At 57.4% G+C, this 22751-nt stretch overlaps 2 protein-coding genes across 2 annotated transcripts; one reads left to right on the plus strand and one right to left on the minus strand.

The window, feature by feature from the left end:
- Nucleotides 1-278: 278 nt before the first annotated feature.
- Nucleotides 279-8192, minus strand: CCDC51 (coiled-coil domain containing 51). The gene is made up of 5 exons (XM_078607397.1): nucleotides 7015-8192; nucleotides 5020-5184; nucleotides 4006-4200; nucleotides 3217-3367; nucleotides 279-1436 (listed from the first exon to the last, which is right to left on the minus strand). The coding sequence occupies exons 1-5, from the start codon at nucleotides 7510-7512 to the stop codon at nucleotides 871-873; spliced, it is 1575 nt and encodes a 524-aa protein (XP_078463523.1). The 5' UTR covers nucleotides 7513-8192; the 3' UTR covers nucleotides 279-870.
- On the plus strand, nucleotides 8094-20425 carry LOC144728111 (seipin-like). Its single transcript, XM_078607399.1, has 10 exons — nucleotides 8094-8687; nucleotides 9307-9391; nucleotides 10013-10156; nucleotides 11405-11539; nucleotides 12348-12445; nucleotides 13744-13879; nucleotides 14053-14146; nucleotides 18312-18353; nucleotides 19205-19330; nucleotides 20021-20425. The coding sequence occupies exons 1-10, from the start codon at nucleotides 8380-8382 to the stop codon at nucleotides 20227-20229; spliced, it is 1377 nt and encodes a 458-aa protein (XP_078463525.1). The 5' UTR covers nucleotides 8094-8379; the 3' UTR covers nucleotides 20230-20425.
- The last annotated feature ends 2326 nt before the right edge of the window (nucleotides 20426-22751 follow it).

The following is a 22751-nucleotide window of genomic DNA, read 5'->3' on the forward strand; positions in this document are numbered from 1 at the left end:
AATAAACTAATAGAAGTGTCTCTCAATGTCGCGCACTCAAGATCCCTCGCCCAGCTGCCCACATCTCCTCACTCCTGCATACACCGGCCCACACCGGCCCCCATCACCACCACGATCATTTTGCCCATGACCAAATCATCCGCAATGTGTCCAATCGCAACAGAACAGAGAAGCTAAGCAGGTTTGAGCCTGGTTACCGATTGGGTCACAACCACTACACCACCACCACTCATCACGACCGCCGCCACCACCAATTATCAGAAACACCATCGCACCACCAACATCACCACCACCACGTGACGTGGTTTATTTATTGACAGCTCCAGCACCGGGAAGGTTTGTCAGTAGTTTCCAGGGTTTCCCACGTGGGTCTCCTCGATAACTCGCAACTGCAGCAGCTGCCTCTTCACTTTAATCATCGCATATCATATCGCTAAATCACAACGCAACCAATCGCGGCAGCAGCAAGGCGGCACAAGCGGACGGAGGCACAACCGGGAGGGAGCGAGTGAGTGACTGGCACGAGCGATGATTCATCCATTAAAGTTGCTTCTCGCACTCAACGATGCATGTCCCAACCTTGCGAGCATGTGTATGTATGCGTGTTACATGTGTGTCTGTGTATGCGAGGTGGCACAGTAGGGAGCACAGTTGATGCATCTACCAGTCATCTCAGCACAACCCGTGGCACTTGGGTCTGTCCTATGACTTACCAGCAGCGAGCCTTTCACACTTCACGTGACGGCCTCGAGGTACACCTAGCCTGGCACAAGCGCCATGGTAAATTCACCGCCAATTAACGGTGAACGTTTGCTGCCGTGTGCAACAATTGTGTGTTGCGCATACTCCCTTGCCCCCCGCCCGGCGCAATCACCCACCCCGCACGACCACCGCGGCCACAGCAGCCGCCCCCACCGCCAGCGCCACCCCGGCCCATGCCAGCCGGTCGACGCGGCGCGCCAGCCGCTCCTCCGTGTCCCACAGGGCGCCCAGCACCGCCACGTCGCGCTCAATCTCCTCCTCCTCCTCCTCCTCCTCGGCGGTCCCCCCCAGCAAAGCGCCGGTCCCTTCCGGCCAAGCGCCGCCGTCCGCCGGTTCCGGGCCGCACTCCGTCCCCGCCGGCTCCGCCGCCGTTTGGTCGCTCTCGCCGCTCCCCTCGACTTGCGCCGTGGGCCCCGCGTGGCCGGCGGCGGCGGCGGCGCCGCGGGCGAGCCGGCGCAGCTCGCGCACCCCACCCGCCAGCTCCGAGAGCCGCCGGTCCGAGCGCTCCGCCGCCTCCCGCAGCGGCGCCAGCCACGCGGGCATCCCGGCGGCCACACCGGCGGCCCCACCGTCGTCGCCGCCGCCAACGCCAATGCTCGGCGCCAGCTCCGCGGATCCGGGGGTCGGTGCCAGCAGCTGCGGCTGCTGCTGCTGGGTCCTGGTGGTGCTGGCGGCTGGGAAAAGACGGGAGACGTGAGACGTGGCGCCAGTGCAGGGAGAAAGGGCGGCTTGCGCTAGTGTGAGACGCATGAGAGATAGACGTGAGACATGAGACAGGGAGAAAGACAAAGATCCCCGTGTAGCCTTAACAGACTGTTGGGGCAAGTGCTGTTAGTAGCACTGATGAAGGTTGAGGTGACACAAGAGGAGGTGGTGTGGCCAGAACCACGCCCATTTGCCTGTTTCCCCACTACTCTTGATACGCCACACCAGGGGAAGGCCCAAGACTATTTCACTGACACGCACACACGGAGAGAGTGACACACACACATACCACGGGGGAGAGTGACACACACACCACGGGGGAGAGTGACACACACACACCACGGGGGAGAGCGACACGCACACACACCACGGGGGAGAGTGACACACACACACCACGGGGGAGAGTGACACACACACCACGGGGGAGAGTGACACACACACACCACGGGGGAGAGTGACACACACACACACACCACGGGGGAGAGTGACACACACACCACGGGGGAGAGTGACACACACACCACGGGGGAGAGTGACACACACACACACCACGGGGGAGAGCGACACACACACCACGGGGGAGAGTGACACACACACACCACGGGGGAGAGCGACACGCACACACACCACGGGGGAGAGTGACACACACACACCACGGGGGAGAGTAACACACACACCACGGGGGAGAGTGACACACACACACCACGGGGGAGAGTGACACACACACACACACCACGGGGGAGAGTGACACACACACCACGGGGGAGAGTGACACACACACCACGGGGGAGAGTGACACACACACACCACGGGGGAGAGTGACACACACACACACACCACGGGGGAGAGTGACACACACACACCACGGGGGAGAGTGACACACACACACACCATGGGGGAGAGTGACACACACGCGCACACGGGGGAGAGTGACACACACACACACCACGGGGGAGAGTGACACACACACACCACGGGGGAGAGTGACACGCACACCACGGGGGAGAGTGACACACACACCACGGGGGAGAGTGACACACACACACACCACGGGGGAGAGTGACACACACACACACACCACGGGGGAGAGCGACACACACACCACGGGGGAGAGTGACACACACACACCACGGGGGAGAGCGACACGCACACACACCACGGGGGAGAGTGACACACACACACCACGGGGGAGAGTGACACACACACCACGGGGGAGAGTGACACACACACACCACGGGGGAGAGTGACACACACACACACACCACAGGGGAGAGTGACACACACACACCACGGGGGAGAGTGACACACACACCACGGGGGAGAGTGACACACACACACCACGGGGGAGAGTGACACACACACACACACCACGGGGGAGAGTGACACACACACACCACGGGGGAGAGTGACACACACACACCACGGGGGAGAGTGACACACACACACACCATGGGGGAGAGTGACACACACGCGCACACGGGGGAGAGTGACACACACACACACCACGGGGGAGAGTGACACACACACACCACGGGGGAGAGTGACACGCACACCACGGGGGAGAGTGACACACACACCACGGGGGAGAGTGACACACACACACACCACGGGGGAGAGTGACACACACACACACCACGGGGGAGAGTGACACACACACACCACGGGGGAGAGTGACACACACACACACCATGGGGGAGAGTGACACACATGCGCACACGGGGGAGAGCGACACGCGTGTGTGGGGCGCACCGAGCAGCAGCGTGCGGAGCTGCGTCACGGCGCCCGCAAGCTGCGCCTGCTGCTGCGCGTGCGCCGCCGCCTGCTCCCGGAGCGCGTCCTGCAGCGACTCGGGGCCGCCCCGCGCCTCCCCCACCAGCTGGCGCAGCTCGGCCAGGCGGACCTACGGGACACGCACGGGGGGGGGAGGGGGTGGTTAGAGCGCTGCGCTATAGAATCCGGCGACCCGAGTTCGACTGCCGCTCACGGCCAACACCAGTCCTAATTATCTGAACCGGACCTCCCCTGGGCTGACTGAGCCTCAAATGGGTACCCGGTGTGATGTGTAAACATCGCCATGAGGGAGACAAAGGCGGCTGGGCGTAGTGTAGGCCACCCGCTGCCTCGTCCGTTCAGGCTATATGGGGGATCTTTGTCTTTGGTGTGGGCGGGGAGGCGCGGAGAGAGGGCGAGAGCACCGTTACCATGGCGGCGGCGACGAAGATGACGGAGCCGCGTGTGGGGTGCATGGGACTCGCACACAGGACGCACGAAGGGGATCACGACAACGACGACGACGATGGTAATGACGATGGTAATGACGATGGTAATGATGATGGTAATGACGAAGGTCGTACGGGAGAAGTGATGGGATTCCCACAGGACACGTAGGATTCATGTGTGACATGGGGACAACAATGACGATGACCATGATGGGACTCGTGGGATTGAGGACACACGGGACACAAGTTGACACAGCAAAGCAAACCCCCACATGTCCCCCGTGCCCTCCCCCCCTCGTGCCCGCCCCCCGCCGCTTGCCCGGTTGATGTACGTGGAGCCCGCGACGCCGACCAGGGCCCCCACGATGGAGCCGATGAGCGACCAGTTCTTGGTGCGCTCGGTGCGAGCGCGCTCCTTCTCGTGGCTCTCGCGCACGCCCGCCGAGAACGCCGAGAACGCGTCGCGCTCCGCGTGGGCGCTGCGCACGTGGTTGGCGCGCACCACGCGCTCCTCCTGCGGAGAAAACACGGGGGGGGGCATGGTGAGACAACTGGAGACGGGGAGACACAGGGAGACACAGGGAGACAAACGGGGGACACGGAGTGCATGTAGTACACTCACACCACGCGCTCCTCCTGCGGAGAAAACACGGGGGGGGGCATGGTGAGACAACTGGAGACGGGGAGACACAGGGAGACAAACGGGGGACATGCAGTGCATGTAGCACGCTCACACCATGCGCTCCTCCTGCGGAGACACGGGGGAGACAAGGAGGGAGACACGGAGAGACACGGGGAGAAAAGCAAAAACACGCAGTGCATGTAGCCTACGCGCAGACATGGGGAATACAGAGGGGGGGCATGGAGAGAGACGTGGAGACACAGTGAGACACGGTAGGGGCATAGGGAGACATGGGCGGTGGGGATGGGGAGACATGGGGAGACACAAGGAAGATATGAGACGCAGCAAATGGCACGCAGTCATACGCGACAAACACACACGGAACGCACGGGACCAAGGTTTAATAGACATACGGGACACAAGCTGATGATTAAGTAGACACCGCACATGTCCCACACGTGTCTCCGTGTCTCTGTCATCCCCCTGTCCCCGTGCTCCCCCCCCATCCCCGTGTCTCCATATCCCCGTGTCTCCGTCTCCCCCATTCCCCATCTCCCCCTGTCCCTTGACCCCCTGTCCCCCGTCCCCTGACCCCCTGTCCCCGTCTCCCCCTTGCCCCGTGTCCCCCTGTCCCTTGACCCCCTGACCCCTGTCCCTTGACCCCCTGACCCCAGTCCCTGTCCTCCCCTGTCCCGTGTCCCCGTGTCTCACCTGCAGGAGGCGGTGCTCCTCAGTAGCGAGCTCCAGGTACCTGGCGTCGTCTCTCTCCACTCGCTCCAGCCGGTCCCTGGCCTGGCGCAGCTGAACCTGGAGCGCGTCCACCTGGGCCTGGGCCTGGCGCACGGCCCCACGTGCCGCTAGGAACACCCCCTCCGCCTGGGGGATGGCCACAGCCACGACATCACAACATAGGATCACAGAGCTTGGGCAAATTGTTGGCGCCGGTTCTGAGCGCCTTCTCCCAAGCACTTGTCTCGTTTCCCATGGCTCCGTTGGGAAACCACCACCTCCAGAACTGCTACCACCACCACCTCCAGAACTGCCACCACCAACCACCACAACCAGAACTGCTCCCACCACCACCACAACTGCTACCACCACTACCACCACAATTGCTACTACCACCATCACCAGAACTGCTCCCACCACCACCACCAACCACAACCAGAACTGCTTCCACCACCACTAGAAACACTACCACCACCAAAACTGCTACCACCACTACCACCAGAACTGCGACCACCACCACCAACCACCACCACCACCACCAGAACTGCTCCCACCACCACCACAACTGCTACCACCACCACCACAACTGCTACCACCACCACCACCACTGCGACCACCACCATCACCACCACAACTGCCACCACCACCACCACCACCACCAAAACTGCTACCACCACCAGAACTGCCACCACCAAAACTGCTTCCACCACCACTACCACCAGAACTGCGACCACCACCACCACAACTGCGACCACCACCATCACCACCACCACAACTGCCACCACCACCACTGCTACCACCACCACCAGAACTGCGACCATCACCACCAGAACTGCTACCACCGCCACGACCACCACCACCACTAAAACTGCGACCACCACCACCACCACTATCACCAAAATTGCTACCACCGCCACCAGAACTTCTATCACCATCACCGCCACTGCTACAACCACCACAATACCACCACCTCCTGTGCAGCAGCAATGACCTGCGAGTGTTGGTTCCACGACACAATACCATCACAGTGCTTCAGCACCCATGGTCCTCTAAAACTCCAGCACACGTGGTCCCACAGTACTCTGGCATTGCAGTATCTTGTGGTACCATGGTCCTCTAGTACACAAGCCCCCGTGGTCCCACAGCACTCTGGCATTGCAGTATCCTGTGGTACCATGGTCCTCTAGAACTCCAGCACACGTGGTCCCAAAGTATTCTGGCACTGCAGCATCCGTGGTACCATTTCTCTAGAACTCCAGCACACGTGGTCCCAAAGTACTCTGACACTCCAGTATCCGTGGTACCATGGTCCTCTAGAACTCCAACACACGTGGTCCCACAGTACTCTGGCACTGCAGTATCCTGCGGTACCATAGTCCTCTTGAACTCCAGCACACGTGGTCCCACAGTACTCTGGCACTGCAGTATCCTGCGGTACTATAGTCCTCTAGAACTCCAGCACACGTGGTCCCACAGTACTCTGACACTCCAGTATCCTGCGGGACCATAGTCCTCTAGAACTCCAGCACACGTGGTCCCACAGCAGTCTGGCACTCCAGTATCCTGCGGTACCATGGTCCTCTAGAACTCCAGCACACGTGGTCCCACAGTACTCTGGCACTCCAGTATCCTGCGGTACCATGGTCCTCTAGAACTCCAGCACACGTGGTCCCACAGTACTCTGGCACTCCAGTATCCTGCGGTACCATGGTCCTCTAGAACTCCAGCACACGTGGTCCCACAGTACTCTGGCACTCCAGTATCCTGCGGTACCATGGTCCTCTAGAACTCCAGCACACGTGGTCTCACAGTACTCTGGCACTGCAGTATCCTGTGGTACCATGGTCCTCTAGTACACAAGCACACGACGTGGTCCCACAGCACTCTGACACTCCAGTATCCGTGGTCCCATGGTCCTCTAGTACACAAGCCCCCGTGGTCCCCACCCTTGTTGACTCCTCCAGGTGTCGTGGGTACCTGCGTCACTTTGCTCTGCGCGTCTCGTAGCTCCGTGAGGCCCACCACCTCCTCGTAGCGGTTCCACCACTGGCGCCCGGCGCGGGCCGCACGCTGCGTGGCCACGCGGAGCCCCGCGCTCAAAGTGGCCACCAGGTCGGACACGAGATCCGGGCCCCCGGGAACAGCTGGTCCCCCGGGAACAGCCGGTCCCCCGGGAACAGCTGGCCCCCCGGGAACAGCCGGCCCCCCGGGAACAGCTGGCCCCCCGGGAACAGCTGGCCCCCCGGGAACAGCTGGCCCCCCGGGAACAGCTGGCCCCCCGGGAACAGCTGGCCCCCCGGGAACAGCTGGCCCCCCGGGAACAGCTGGCCCCCCGGGAACAGCTGGCCCCCCGGGAACAGCTGGCCCCCCGGGAACAGCCGGGCCACGGGGAACAGCGGAATTGGCACCCGTGCGGAGACGCCTTAGGCCCGGGTGCCACGGACCCGGCGTGACTCGGCCCCGGCATGAGAACATGGCGTGCACTGCCCGGTAGCCCCGAGTCGCGAGGAGGGCGAGTTCGAGGCGAGGTTCAAGGGCAGCTGCGGTCCCCTGAGCGCCCTGAGCGCCACCCGCAGACGCCGGTCGACTTCGTCTCAAGGCCTTGAGTTTGACCGCTGAAAATCTTCCCCGCTCCTCCACCCCCTCACCGAGTCCCAGGTTTGACTCCGTTCCCTGGGGGTTCCTGGTTCCTGAGTCGAATGATGCCTTGGGTCGACCCCCGAGTCCCAGGGGGGTTGAGTCACAGACCCCCACGGGTCCCGGGGTTCGATCGCCGGCGGCGACGACTCGGCTCCTCCAGTCCAAGGGGGTTTGAGTCCCACCGGGAAACTTCGAATGCCTAGGTCCGTACCCCCCGTGTCCCCCCGGGTCCCCTTGATCTCGCCGCCTGGGTCCGTACACCCCGTGACCCCCCGGGTCCCCTTGATCTCGCCGCCTCGGACCCCCACGTCGCCGGGTTTAATCTCGACCCCAGGTCCCCCTTGACAACTCGGAGGCCGGTTAGGAAGTGACGTCATCCCGCGGGGTGAAGGGGGGCGTGTCCAGCGGTGACGTATACCGGAAGTGCATCCTGTAAACAGCTGATTCAAATTAGAGCGCACGTGTGCGGCTCTGCGGCAGCGGCGGGGTGACCTCCCGCGTGACTCTGACCTCTACGGCCACCCTGATCTGACCCTAAGTGACCCACAACCCCCCCCCCGTCTCTCTCCCTCCCTACCAGCCCCCCCCCCCGTCTTCACCATCCACAGCATTCGCGGCAGCTGCGGCCTAGCGCTGCCTCGAGCCGTGCCGGCGTTTGCCAGGGTTCGCCGCCGGCGCGCGAGAGCTCCGGGCGGCGCGGTGATGCGGGGTCCCCGGGTCCCCACCGCGCCGCCTCCGCCGCCTCCGCCGCGGGGCCGGGGAGGCGGCGCGGGAGGTGGTCCCCTGTCGGCGCCGTCGCTGTCGGCGCGGCCGCTGCTGCTGCTGGCGGCGTGGGGCCACGAGGCGCTGGTGCTGGGGTTGGTTCGGGCGCGTCGCTCGCTGCTGCGCGCCGCGCTCGCGGGCTCCGTGCTGCTGCTACTGCTCTGGGTGTCGCTCTTCCTCTACGGCTCCTTCTACTACTCGTACATGCCGGCCGTGAGCTTCGAGGCGCCCGCGCACTACCACTTCAGGTAGCGGGGCCCTGGCCGCCTGGGCTCGTCAAGGAGAGGTCCGGATGGAGGGAGACGCATGCGAGGGGGGGGGGGGGGGACGAGACCGGGGGGACGTGGAGACGCACGGGTGGAAGGGGACTGAGGGGGAGACACGAGGGGACCGAGACGGGATTAGAGTTTAGAGCAGACGCGGGGAGCGGGGACGTGGAGACGCAGGCGGAATGTGCTGTACGCGGGAGAGGCAAGAGACACGTGGAGACACGCGGCCATGTGCGGGACGTGAGCGGGGGAGACGCCGGGGACACGGAGACCTGAGGGGGCTCGCAGGGAACACGAGGGGGGAGACGCGGCGAGGAGACACCGGGGGACACAGCCAAGGCGCAGGAAAAACGAGGGAGTCGTGGGGGGCGGAGCACACAGGGGTAACAAGGGGGACACGGGACCGAGGAGACACTACCGGTGGTGGTGGGGGGGGAGTGCAGATGTATTGTGTGTTTGTGTTGACCTGTCCCGCGACTTGCCAGCAGCAGCGAGCCTCCCACACGTAACGCGACGGAAACCTCGCAGTGCACCTAGCCAGGCACGAGCTGTTGTCGTCGTTGTTGTTGTTGTGTCACCCCCTGTGTGTTGCCCCCAGGTCCGACTGCCCCCGTCTCGGGGAGGAGCTGTGCTCATTCCCCGTGGCTAACGTCTCGCTCACCACTAACCACGGGCGTGACCAGGTCACTCGCACACAGAGACAAAGATCCCCCGTGTAGTCTGCACAGACTAGAGGCGGACACCTACGAGGGGGTGGTGTGGTGAGAAACACGCCCGGCCGCCTTTGTCTCCCCAATTTTGAGGAGGACCGGGACCAGTTGATGATGACGATGTTCGGGACCCTGTATCACACATCTCTGGAGTTGGTGGTGATGTTGGTGATGATGTTGACTATGATGTAGATGGTAATGATGTTGACGGTGATGCTGTAGATTCTGATGATGTTGATGGTGGTGGTGATTATGATGTAGATGCTGATGATGTTGATGGTGGTGGTGGTGGTGATGATGTAGGCGATGATGTTCGGGACCCCGTACCACATCTCCCTGGAGTTGGTGGTGATGTTGGTGATGATGTTGATTATGATGTCGATGGTAATGATATTGACGGTGATGCTGTAGATGCTGATGATGGTGGTGGTGGTGGTAATGATGTAGGCGATGATGTTCGGGACCCTGTATCACACATCTCTGGAGTTGGTGGTGATGTTGATGATGATGTTGACTATGATGTAGATGGTAATGATGTTGATGCTGTAGATGCTGATGCTGTAGATGCTGATGATGGTGGTGGTGATGATGTAGGCGATGATGTTCGGGACCCCGTACCACATCTCCCTGGAGTTGGTCCTCCCCGAGTCTCCGACCAATCAGCGGCTGGGGATGTTCATGGTCGTCATGGAGACGTACGGGCGCGGAGGCGAGAGTCTGCAAACAGCAGAGCGCGCGGTACTCACACATTGACAGCACCTGCTACAACACAGCAAGTCCTCCTTTAACACGGGAGATGCGTTCCTGGAAAGTGCCGCGTTGAGAGAAAAACGCGTTGAGCAAAAACAATTCCCCCATGAATAATGTAACGAGAAAGTTTGACCGGATGCGATGAACTACGCATACACAGTGAGATCATCTTCTTGGTTCTTTCGGTAAAGTCACGTAGAAGGAAAATAATAAAAATAAAACATAATAAAATAATTCTCACGACGTTTCGGCCACAACGCAAGCAGCCGTCTTCAGGTGGAGAACAGGTCTGTCGAGAAGGCAGAGTCTGAATGGCACGCCCCAGGCTTGGAGCGACTATTTATGCTGGGATGGAGGGGCGTAGAGCGTCTTGACAAAATAATTTGCATATCAAGAGGAATTTAGCATATTTATGGGAAATGTAGATATGCGATTAGTACTACTTGTGAAATGCGTAGGAGGTTTGGCGAGGGGTTTAAAGTCATTATGCCCGTGCATTATGCAGGATTAGCAGTATCACCGCTCCGCTCGGCTGCGCAGCTGAAGAAAGTAGTTCTTCATCGGCTGCCCCGAAACCCGCGTTATGACGGGCGTGTCCCGCATTATAACGGGGTACGCTCCACGTTATAACGGTGAGCATTCTGCCTTACAATGGCGCGCGTTCCATTAGAGAATGCATTTCGCGAAAAGCGTTCTCTAATGGAAGAACCGCGTTGCAGTGTGAACGCCACTTGTTAAGCGAGATCTTACCATACACTTCGCTACACGGGACAGTATTTACTGTCGGTAGAGGCATGCAAAACAAAGCCAAAAATCCCCCGTATAGCCTTAACAGACTGTTGGGGCAAGTGCTCTTTACGAGCACCTATGAAAGCCGGTACGGCACACGAGGGCATGTGTGGCCAGCACCACGCCCGGCCGCCTTTGTCGACCTAGTGGCGACATGTACACCTAGCACCAGGTACTCATTTGAGGCGAAGTCGACCTAGGGGAGGCCTATCACCGGTTCAGATAATCGTCACCGGTATTGGCCGTGAGCGAGAATCGAACTCGAGTCACTGCGTTTGGAGTGCAAAGTGCTAACCGCTGCACTACCTCTCCCCACAGTATTGGCATACACACACATTACCGATGTTGTGTTCATGGTGGTGGTTGTGCACGTGATGCAGCGATGCCACCCGTGGTACTGGTGCAGGTGATGTAGCGGTACTGTCCGTGGTGTTTGCGGTGGTGCAGGTGATGTTGCGATACCGCTCGTGGTTGTTGCGGTTGATGGAGACTGTGGTGAACGCACCGCTGCTGCTAGGCGGTTGGACCGAGCAGAAGCAGACGCTTGACGTAAACTTCTACTCGGACTACCGAGAAAACGCGGTGAGCAACCACAACCACCACACGCAGCCACAATACAAACAATTGCATACAATCACACACAACCACCACGCACAGCCACCCACAGCACAATACACTCACACACAATCGAACACAACCACTACACACAATCACACACAACCACCACGCACAGCCACCTACAGCCACAATACACCCACACACAATCGAACACAACCACTACACACAATCACATACAACCACAACGCACAGCCACCCACAGCCACAATACACCCACACACAATCGAACACAACCACTACACACAATCACACACAACCACCACGCACAGCCACCTACAGCCACAATACACCCACACACAATCGAACACACAACCACCACGCACAGCCACCTACAGCCACAATACACCCACACACAATCGAACACAACCACTACACACAATCACACAACCACCACGCACAGCCACCCACAGCACAATACACCCACACACAATCGAACACAACCACTACACACAATCACACACAACCACCACGCACAGCCACCTACAGCCACAATACACCCACACACAATCGAACACAACCACTACACACAATCACACACAACCACCACGCACAGCCACCCACAGCACAATACACCCACACACAATCGAACACAACCACTACACACAATCACACACAACCACCACGCACAGCCACCCACAGCCACAATACACCCACACACAACCACCCCTGCATAGGTGTGCCGTGCCAGCCTTCATAGGCGCTACTCGCTAACAGCACTTGCCCCAACTGCCTGTGTGTGCTACATGGGGGATCTTTGTCTTTGTGTGTGTAGTACCGCCCCACGTGGGGGGCTCTGGTTGAGATTCGCGCGCGCAGAGTGGAGATCTACTCGGCAATCGTGCGCATCCACGCACGATTCACAGGGCTCAGGTGACGCCACCATCATCACCATCATCCCCACCACCACTACCATCAACACCATCATCATCACCATCAACACCATCATCCACGCACGATTCACAGGGCTCAGGTGACGCCACCATCACCACCACTATCAACATGCCACCATCACCACGATCATCACTACCACCACCATCATCACCATCATCACCATCATCACCATCATCCACGCACGATTCACAGGGCTCAGGTGACGCCACCATCACCACCATCATCACCATCATCCCCACCACCACTACCATCAACACCACCTTCATCACCATCATCACCATCATCCACGCATGCTTCACAGGGCTCAGGTGACGCCACCATCAACACCACCACCATCATCACCACTATAAACACCACCACTATCAACACCACCACCACCACCACCATCACCACCACCACCACCATCAACACCATCATCACCATCATCACCATCAACACCATCATCACCATCATCACCATCATCACCATCATCACCATCATCCACGCACGATTCACAGGGCTCAGGTGACGCCACCACCACCACCATCATCACCATCATCACCATCATCACCATTATCACCATCATCCCCACCACCACTACCATCAACACCATCATCATCACCATCATCCACGCACGATTCACAGGGCTCAGGTGACGCCACCATCATCACCATCATCACCATCATCACCATCATCCCCACCACCACTACCATCAATACCATCATCATCATTACCATCATCCACGCACGATTCACGGGGCTCAGGTGACGCCACCATCACCACCATCATCACCATCAACATCATCAACACCACCATCACCACCACCACCATCACCAGCACCACCATCAACACCACCATCAACACCACCACCATCACGACCATCAATACCACCACCACCAACACCACCACCAACACCACCACCATCAACACCACCACCATCAACACCACCACCATCAACACCACCACCATCAACACCACCACGACCACCACCACCACGACTATCAACACCACCACCATCACGACCATGAATCAACACCACCATCAACACCACCATAAACACCACCATCAACACCACCATCACCACCACCATCACCACCACCATCACCACCACCATCACCACCTATTACCACCATCGCCACCACCACCACCATGATGAGCGGTGCCGTCGCCAACTTGTGCACTCATGTTGATGATGGCCCTGTCCCTCTGGTTCAACTTGTCTGGTTGACGACTCGTGCTTGTGTGTGCTTGTGTGTGGTTCCCGTGTGTGATTGTGGTCGCCGCGTGTTTTGCCGTAGGTACCTGATGTATTACTTCCCCGTGACGTGCGCACTTGTCGGAGTTGTGAGTAACTTCTCGTTCCTGCTCGTGGCCGCGCTGCTCTCCTACCTCCAGTGGGGGGGGGGCAGGCCCCCCGACAACATCCGCGTGCAGGTAAGGGGGGCATGGGGGGGGGCACGGTGGGGGGGGGGGGGGGTCCGGGGGCTTGGGGGGCACCGGGGGTGGGGGACACAGGGAGGGGGCAGAGTGATGGGAGTGAAATGATTCACAGGAATGATTGATGGTGGTGATCGTATTGACGGTGGTGATGGCATCCCTCACCGCAGGTGGACTTCAGGGAGGGAGTGACCCCCGTAACTACCTCAACCCCAGGGACGACTCTGAGGCAACGGCGAGACGCGCTGAGACAGCGGAGAGACGGTGAGAGAGCGAGAGAGAGATCGTGTGAGTGAGAGAGAGATGGTGAGAGTGAGAGAGAGATCGTGTGAGTGAGAGAGAGATCGTGTGAGTGAGAGAGAGATGGTGAGAGTGAGAGAGAGATGGTGAGAGTGAGAGAGAGATGGTGAGAGTGAGAGATCGTGTGAGTGAGAGACGGTGAGAGCGAGAGAGAGAGAGATGGTGAGAGAGAGATGGTGAGAGTGAGAGAGACGTTAAAGAGAGCGTGGAAATAGTGATGGGGTGAGAGGGTGAGCAAGTATGCATTTGTGCATGTGTGTTAACCTCTGTGCATATTTGTGTACCTGTGTGTTCATAAGTGTATACCTGCATGGGTGTGTACTTGCGTGTGTGTGTGTGTACCGCCGTGATGATATCACTACCGCTTCGTGGCGAATGGTGACTATTGTTGTGTGTACTTGTGTGTGTATCTTTGTCTTTGTCCCGGCAAAAACAACCCCCTACCTCATCTTCTTGGTTCTTTCGGTAAAGTCACGTAGAATGGAAATAATAAAATAATAAAAATAAAACATTATGGAAATAATAAAATAATAAAAATAAAACATACTAAAATAATATAATAATATTATTTTATTATGTTTTATTTTATTATTTTATTATTTCCATTCTACGTGACTTTACCGAAAGAACCAAGAAGATGAATCCCTGCAGTCACGAAAGAAGCTTTAAATCGAAATATAACCCCCTACCTCCTCGCTGGTGCCGGGCGGTAACAGTGTCGTGACTGTGAACAATACCATGGGGGGGAAGGCCGATTCCAATCGGCTTTTTCCCATCATGGTGCTCATAGCCAACACAGCGACAAACGGGGGCTCTGGACGGTGCGACGGGCAGGTGACCAATCCACCTTCAACTAAATTACCACGAGGCCACGGTATAAATCGCAAATTAAGCTTGTGCCGGAGGTCCCGGGAGATGGGCATCTACGGCGTCTCCTGGCAGAGTCAGGAGACTGAACCTTGGGGTTCCTCTAGAAATGGCAAAAGGCCACTGTGAGTGGCCACATGGAATGTGCAAAGACTCAGTGTGGAGGAGAGGCTGCCACTCCTCTGTCGCGAGCTGGACCAGTACCGCCTGGAACTCGTGGTATTCAGGAGGTCTGGTGGACTGATTCTATCTCTGGTCACTATGAGGTTTTGACAGTCCTCTACTCGAGGCAGAAAACTAGCAACCAACAGGGAGTGGCTCTTCCTCTGAACAAGCGTGGCAGTGAGGTGTGAGAGGCTGTGAGTCCCAGAGTACTGTGGGCTCGCCTTCCCATCAACCAGAGGCGAGGAGTGGTGGTCGTGGTTATTTATGCCCCCACCGAAGATCAACATCAGTGGAGGAATGCAGGCAAGGCCGATTAGTCCGATGCCTTCTATGACCTCCTGTCACAGGTGCTAGCTAAAATGGCCCCTTGGGATAGAGTCATCTTGTTGGGTGCCTTTAATGCCCGAGTTTGTCATGACGCAGGCACCTGGGCATGGTCCACATCAGCGAAATAACCCTGGTAGGAGGCTGCTAGACTTCTGTGCAGCCCATGGGCTTGAAATTACCAACACGCTGTTCCAGCATCGGCACATCCACATATCATGGATGCACGCCAGGTCCAAGTAAGAACATCTGCTGGACTATATATTGACGGAACAGCAGATGCGGGCCCATGTTCTTGACACCAGGATCTACCAACAGTGGCCTGTTCTCAGCTGATGAAAGTTGCAAGTGAGAATGTCATCATCGCTTCGAGTTGCAGTTGGCATCCTCCCCCCACCCCCACTCCTCTTGATGCTGAGGGGAAATGGGCAAGGTTTAGTACTGTGGCTTATGCAGCTGCAATGGCTGCTTTGGGTACGCGGTCCAAACCCTGACGGAGGAGGTGTTCCAGCTAGCTGAGAAAAAGTAGCAGGCCAACTCCCACCATCTATAGCATACCACGTCTGAGAATGAGAAGTGGTGGTTGCTGGTTGTTGTTGAGATGGGATCTGTCTCGGTAACCCTCGATCATAAATCACTCTTTAATTCCATTAGCACAACACCTATCACCATCCTTTGGGGAAAGACCGGTGATCTGATCTCTGACCCCCAAGAAGAGGTTTGCAGGTTTGCTGAGCATTTCTGTGAGATCTTGGGGGAGGGGAAATCCCTCAGCCCAGAAAACATCATGGGCAAGGTGGGGATAGCCCCGCTGAAGCTTCTGTGCCTTAAATATTGGAAGAAGTAGTCACCCCCTGTTAGTGGCTGGCTGAAGTGCCATCAGTTGGGGAAGTATGGAACGCGATCCAGAGTCTGAGAACAGGAAAAGCGCCGGGCAGAGATGATCTCCCAAGCGAACTGCTGATGGAGGGTGGCATTTGTCTGTCGACATCATTACAACAGTCTGGACCACTGGACAGGTTCCGCAGGATTGGAAGGATGCCCTGGTGGTCCACCCTTCAAGAAGGGGGACTGACCGCACAGACTGTAACAACTACAGGGGCATCTCCCTCCTCAGTGTGCCAGGAAAGGTCCTGGCAAGGATTATTCAACACTAGCAGGAAGTACCCGGCATTGCCCGGGTCTTAAAAATATTTCAAAACTACTCTTAAAAATGTAACAGCAGTGCGTACTGACTGTGGTGGTACCTGCTATGATTACATCAATGCATACTGTGGTGGTACCTGTTTTCACTGCAGCAATGCATATGGTGTTGGTAGCTGCTATGATTACAGCAGTGCATACCGACTGTGATGGTACCTGCTATCACTACAGCAGTGCATACCAACTGTGGTGGTACCTGCTATCACTACAGTAGTACATGCTGACTCTATAGCAGTATTTATCGACTGTATAGCACAACGTACTCACCTGACAGAGTGGCGTGGTGAGGCCTAGTCCCGTGCAGAGCCTCCGGCCTCGCCTAGATTGTCCAGCCGGCCGAGGTGGCACCTTGGCAGTCTGGGGCTGGGCTGCTACCCCTGCCCCCCCCCCCCCCAGCCATGATCTCCCCGGCCGCTCTCCAGTAATATCTAGGGCCTATAGTGGTAGCATCTAGCTACTGTATAGTAGTAATAACTACACGCATCGGTGTGGGGGGGACATCACACAGTGAAGAACTGACGTGAGCGTTTAGTGTATTTTTATAGCATTTTTACGCGAAGAAAATGTCCCCCTCACTCCCACCAAAGGCGTGCGACTTGGCATGGGCCGTTGCCCCCACCAAAGGCGCGTGAGTTGGTACGGTCGTGCAGGCGTCATGAATAAATAAATAAAATGGAAGCGCGCACTAAATCGCTAATTAAACCAATTTAAAGTTGACGGGTGTGAAAAAGGAATAGCGCTTGCTGACCGTGGGGCTTACGGCGTGGTGCCTGGCTATTTTTTTTAACGTAAACCCCACCGTTGGAGAGCCAAGCGCGCGACCACACACAAACCCACAAACAATTTGACTTCTATATATATATAGAAGATTACCTTTCCAGGTACGCCGAGGAGAGGCTTGTGGAGCCCCAATGTGGTTTCAGACCAGGGCGGTCCTGCACAGTTGCCATATTTTCTGTCTGTCTGCTACAGCAGAGGTGTAGGTGATTCCAACAAGACCAACATCTCTGCTTTATTGACCTGGTCAAGGCTTATTTATACCATCAGCAGGCCAGGGCTTTCAGTTGTTCGTGCTTTTGGAGTCCTGGACTCTCTGCTCACAATCATTAAGGGCCTTCATGATGGTGGCCAGGCCCGGGTAAAGCAACGTGGCCGGGCTTCAGAGCCATTCCCTGTTCACCTTGGGGTGTGACAGGGATGTCCTCTGACTCCTAAATCATTAAAAAAATGTTGACCACATAGTTCGGGAAGCCTTTCATGGCTGTACCGGAGGAATTTCCGTTTGGTCTAGATACAATGGGAGGCTGATCGATGACCGGGTGCGGTCGAGGGATGGCTCTGCGCTGGTTAGAAACATTCACGCTGGCCTGCCTACGATCCATCCTGGGTTCAACCAGGCTGAAATGTGTGAGGAGCTCACAGATCCTTGAAAGATCTGGACACAGTCACATCAGTGAGCTCCTCTGGCAGGCAAGGCTGTGTTGGCGAATGGCGGTTGTTATTGTCGTGTACCCGCGTATGTGTGTATCTGATTGTGTCTTTGTACCTGCGTCTGTACCTGTGTGCGTAGAACTGACTGCTGGACAAACGCTGCTGATGCCGGCAGGAACAGGTGACACACGCGGGGTCACTTGGGGCTACCCCCCCTCCTCCTCCCCCTCTTCCTCCACCCCTTCCCCTCCTCCTCCCCCCTCCTCCTCCCCCTCTTCCTCCACCCCCTCCCCTCCTCCTCCCCCCTCCTCCTCCCCCTCTTCCTCCACCCCCCCTCCTCCTCCCCCCCTCCTCCTCCCCCTCTTCCTCCACCCCCTCTTCCTCCTCACCCCCTCCCCTCCTCCTCCCCCTCTTCCTCCACCCCCTCTTCCTCCACCCCCTCCCCTCCTCCTCCCCCCTCCTCCTCCCCCTCTTCCTCCACCCCCCCTCCTCCTCCCCCCCTCCTCCTCCCCCTCTTCCTCCACCCCCTCTTCCTCCTCACCCCCTCCCCTCCTCCTCCCCCTCTTCCTCCACCCCCTCTTCCTCCTCACCCCCTCCCCTCCTCCTCACCTCCTCCTCCCCCACCTCCTCCTCTTGCTGGTGATGGCCATTTTTTTACCTTTATGGTTGTTGACAGCCAACGTCATTGTTCATGATTAATTATTGGGTTAGGCCATGTACCGATCTGGCCGTGATTGTCTCATAAGGCCCTCCACCACCCGACACGGCCAAACAAATCAAATCGTCACGTGGTGCACAGGCGTTTAACGGCGCGCCGCTTGTGATCGTGTCGGTTCAACTCACCCGGTGGCGGGTAAGGGAGTGATTCTCACACACCAGGCGAGATTGAGAGTGATTCTCAAGTCACCTGCTGTGAGTTAGAGAGATTTTATCACCCGGTGAGTTCACAAGAAATTCTCACTCGCCTGGTGAGTTGGAGAGCAATTCTCTCCGAATAATCAATTATTAATGAGAATCGTGATGTTTTCACAGGCCGTGGTGGTCGTGGTGATGCTAGTGGTGATAGTGGCGGTGATGGTGGCGGTGGTGGTGATGGCGGTGGTGGTGGTGCCGTGCTGGAGACGCTGGGAGTTCGCTCGCCTCTGCCGCTCGTTCGAGGTAACACTGGTGATGGTGGTGATGGTGGTGATGGCGGTGGTTGTGATGGGGGTGGTGGTGATGGCGGCGGTGGTGGTGATGGCGGTGGTGGTGGTTGCAGTGGTCGTGATGGTGGTGGCGGCAGCGGCGATAGTGATGGTCGCGGTGATAGTGATGCTGGTGGTGGCGGCGGTGGTGGTGGTGGCGGTGGTGGTGGTTGCAGTGGTCGTCATGGTGATGGTGGTGGCAGTGATAGTGATGGTCGCGGTGATAGTGATGCTGGTGGTGGTGGGGCCGTGCTGGAGACGCTGGGAGTCACTCGTCTCTGCCGCTCGTTCGAGGTTACGCCAGCGGCGGTGGTGGTGGTAGTGGTGGTGGTGGTGGTGGTGGCCATGAGGGTGATTAGCGACGTCCCGTTAGCCGATCCCCAGAGGTGGGACAAAGTCATTGTTATGCAAGTCCAAGTCGAGTCGCAAGTCATCAAATTCATGACTCGAGTCTGACTCGAGTCCAAGTCACATGACTCGAGTCCACATCTCATAGGTGGGACAAAGTCATTGTTATGCAAGTCCAAGTCGAGTCGCAAGTCATCAAATTCATGACTCGAGTCTGACTCGAGTCCAAGTCACATGACTCGAGTCCACACCTCTGCCAATCCCTCCCGACCCCCCCACCCGCTAACCCCGCCCCCACCTCCTCCACCTCCTCCAGTTGCCGTGGGGACCACGGAGGAGGCCACTGCCGTCGTCGCCACCGACGACACGGAAGAGGGTGACGCCCCCCTCCTTGCGACCTCTGACCCGGAGCAGGGGTCACTCAGGCAGCGTCACGTGACCTCGCTTATGCACTTCCCCCCTAACCCATCGCCCCCCCCCTCAACTATGATCCTTGAACACTTGACCCACGGCCCTGCACTGTGACCCACGACCCTGCACTGTGACCCAGCGCCCTGCACTCTGACCCAGCGCCCTCTGCTCTCCGTGATGCTTGTGGCGATCTGCCAGTCCCAGTGCATACTTAAGACTGTTACAGAGCTCCCTCTCTACCCCCTCCTCTCCCCTCTGCACGTTCGCGATTGCTTGAAAAAATATAAACAAATAAACTCAAATGACCCGATGGTGACCCACGTCTGCCAATATGTCTCCAGCCTTGCCTAGACCACCAGCTCCAGAGTGGGGACGCGTGACCGTACATTCGAAGCGACCGCCGACGCGACGGAGGGCTGGGAACGTGGCCGCATGAGCGAGCGCTCGGGTCTCCTGGGTAGAAGGGGGCCCCTGGGTTCGATTCCCGACTGGGTCCCTACCCCTCTCTGGCGAGTTTGTATGTATGTATGTTGAACTTCTTTCGCACCATACGTAGCCAACCGTGCGAATCGGTAGGTGCGAGAAAAGTTTGTTCTCCCCTTGTTGTGCATGGGTTTTCTCTGTTTAGTGACATAGAATAAGTAATGTAGCAGCGTAGCGCTGGCTGCTGGCAGGGAAGGGGATCTGCAGCTTGCAGCAGCCCTGACGTCAGCAGGCCACGTGACACACCAGAGGGGATATCTGGAGTAAAGGTTACAGAAGGAGCACGTGGGGGGAGCCCCCGGAACCCGCTGGTAGGTTCTAGACAAGGGGCGTGGCCAGGAGCAAGGCCACGCTGGGAGCATAGAAGGGGGCCCTGAACGAGAGCTCGGGGCTGTCGTTTGGAGTGGGATCTCCGTCGTGCTGTTCAAGATCGTCGCTGTCTTCACTCGATATTGCGCTGCTAGACGGTAGTTGGCTGTCTCGGTTCAGCGCCGTCGGTGTTAGACGGCTCACGTTGTGTTTAGGCTCGCGACCCAGGTAGAGTTTACACTGAGACCTCCTTTACCAGTGGCAAAATATAGTAGTAGGTTTTTACCCTTTCAACTGGTACAAAAACTGACACCTTTATACAAGGCATCATGTTTGCAATAACCACAACACAATCAGTCAAAATGTATCATCTGGTCCAACACCAATGGAGACAAGGCTCTAAGAAAAGCTGTCTCGGGTGTGGACCAATCGACTTCAAGGACAGTGCATATTATTATCATCATCAGAGTTGTTTCTTTTTGTTTGCATTTTGACTGCTTTGTGTTGTGGTTATTGCAAACATGATGCCTTGTATAAAGGTGTCAGTTTTTGTACCAGTTGAAAGGGTAAAAACCTATTACCACGTAGAGTTGTGTATAAAGCGAGCGACAGAAGAGCGTGGACCAGCGTAGGGTGTGTATTGTGCAAAGGGTGCTCGGCTAAATAAAAGTGCCCTCAAATCTTCGTGTCTCCGAGTTGGTCACTACATCTGGGTTCTCCGGTTCCTATAAAAACATACAGTACCCAGGAGAGCCTCATCGAGTCTCAAGGCTCATGTTCAGGAGGGTCCTGCCAGGTTTGTCGCAGCGATAGGGGGCGATGCTGCTGCTGTGTGATCCAGTTGAAGAGTTTTGCAGGGAATGTCAACGTTGGGGATGTGGTTTGGCCGATGCCGGTTCCACTGTGTGTGGGTTTAGCTATGGGAGGAAGCAGAACCCGGAGGAAACCGATTCAGAACAGGGGGAGAAGATGGAAAATCTGAAGCCAACACTTTGAGCTTTATGCAGACATGGGACAAGTGCTGTTAGCAGGTAGCAGCACCTATGAAGTCTGCCACGGCACACGAGGGGGTGGATGGCCAGCACCATGCCCCTTTTGACTCCAATGTTCATGTTTACACACCGCACCAGACACCCTTTGGAAGCTTAGTCGACTTAGGGGAGGTTCAGCTCTGGTTCAACTATCCAACTGGTTGCCTGGTTTGTCGCGCAGCGCACCAACAACGTCACCACCCCTCCCGACTCTCACTGCAGAACAGGGGGAGAACAAACAAACTCCACACAGAGAGGTGCCCAGGTTGGGAATCGAACCCAGGGACTTCTCGCTGCGAGACGCATCACCGTTCACTCGCTCGCTCTCTGCAGCAGCAGCTGCATCGGTGGCATTGAAGAGGAGAGCGGACACGGGCCCGTTACGGCATCACGGGTTTATTTGCCCTAGAGGCTTCTTGAGTGGCACACACACACACACAGGTTCAGTACACGAGGCCCCAACAGTCTGAATATTCCTGCTCATAAACACCGCGATTGGGTACGTGCGTGCGCGTGCGTGTACGTGCAAGCGTTGTTGATATTCGGGGCGCTGGCCCAGCTGTAGTAGTAGCGCCTTCACTGCAAGTTGCGGGGACTCGAGGTTCGAACCCGGCAGGCCACCCTGGTTAATACTGCGGTGGTGCTAGGTATTATCCATTAAAATACTACCACTCCGCGTCATCCACCGCACTCGCGATGACCGTGAAACATCCCGTGAAACATCCCGTGATGTGATGTGAAAGCTCCTCGGGCCACCTTGTGCCCGAGGAGCTTGCAAAGCAGCAGCATGGCCCACCACCCGCACCACCCCCT

This window comes from Lampetra planeri, chromosome 27 (assembly GCF_965212315.1).
Source record: "Lampetra planeri chromosome 27, kcLamPlan1.2.h2, whole genome shotgun sequence".
NCBI classification, from domain to species: Eukaryota; Metazoa; Chordata; class Hyperoartia; order Petromyzontiformes; family Petromyzontidae; genus Lampetra; species Lampetra planeri.

Bases quoted from the DNA above. Each gene is read 5' to 3' on its own strand.
- CCDC51 (XM_078607397.1), bottom strand. From the start codon at position 7,512: ATGTTCTCATGCCGGGGCCGAGTCACGCCGGGTCCGTGGCACCCGGGC. The intron at 5,185-7,014 runs GTACCCACGACA...GCCATCCCCCAG, and splicing joins CGCAGAGCAAAGTGACGCAG to GCGGAGGGGGTGTTCCTAGC. The intron at 3,368-4,005 runs GCAAGCGGCGGG...CGTGTCCCGTAG, and splicing joins GCTCCACGTACATCAACCGG to GTCCGCCTGGCCGAGCTGCG.
- LOC144728111 (XM_078607399.1), top strand. From the start codon at position 8,380: ATGCGGGGTCCCCGGGTCCCCACCGCGCCGCCTCCGCCGCCTCCGCCG. The intron at 13,880-14,052 runs GTAAGGGGGGCA...CCCTCACCGCAG, and splicing joins CCGACAACATCCGCGTGCAG to GTGGACTTCAGGGAGGGAGT. The intron at 18,354-19,204 runs GTGACACACGCG...ATGTTTTCACAG, and splicing joins GCTGATGCCGGCAGGAACAG to GCCGTGGTGGTCGTGGTGAT.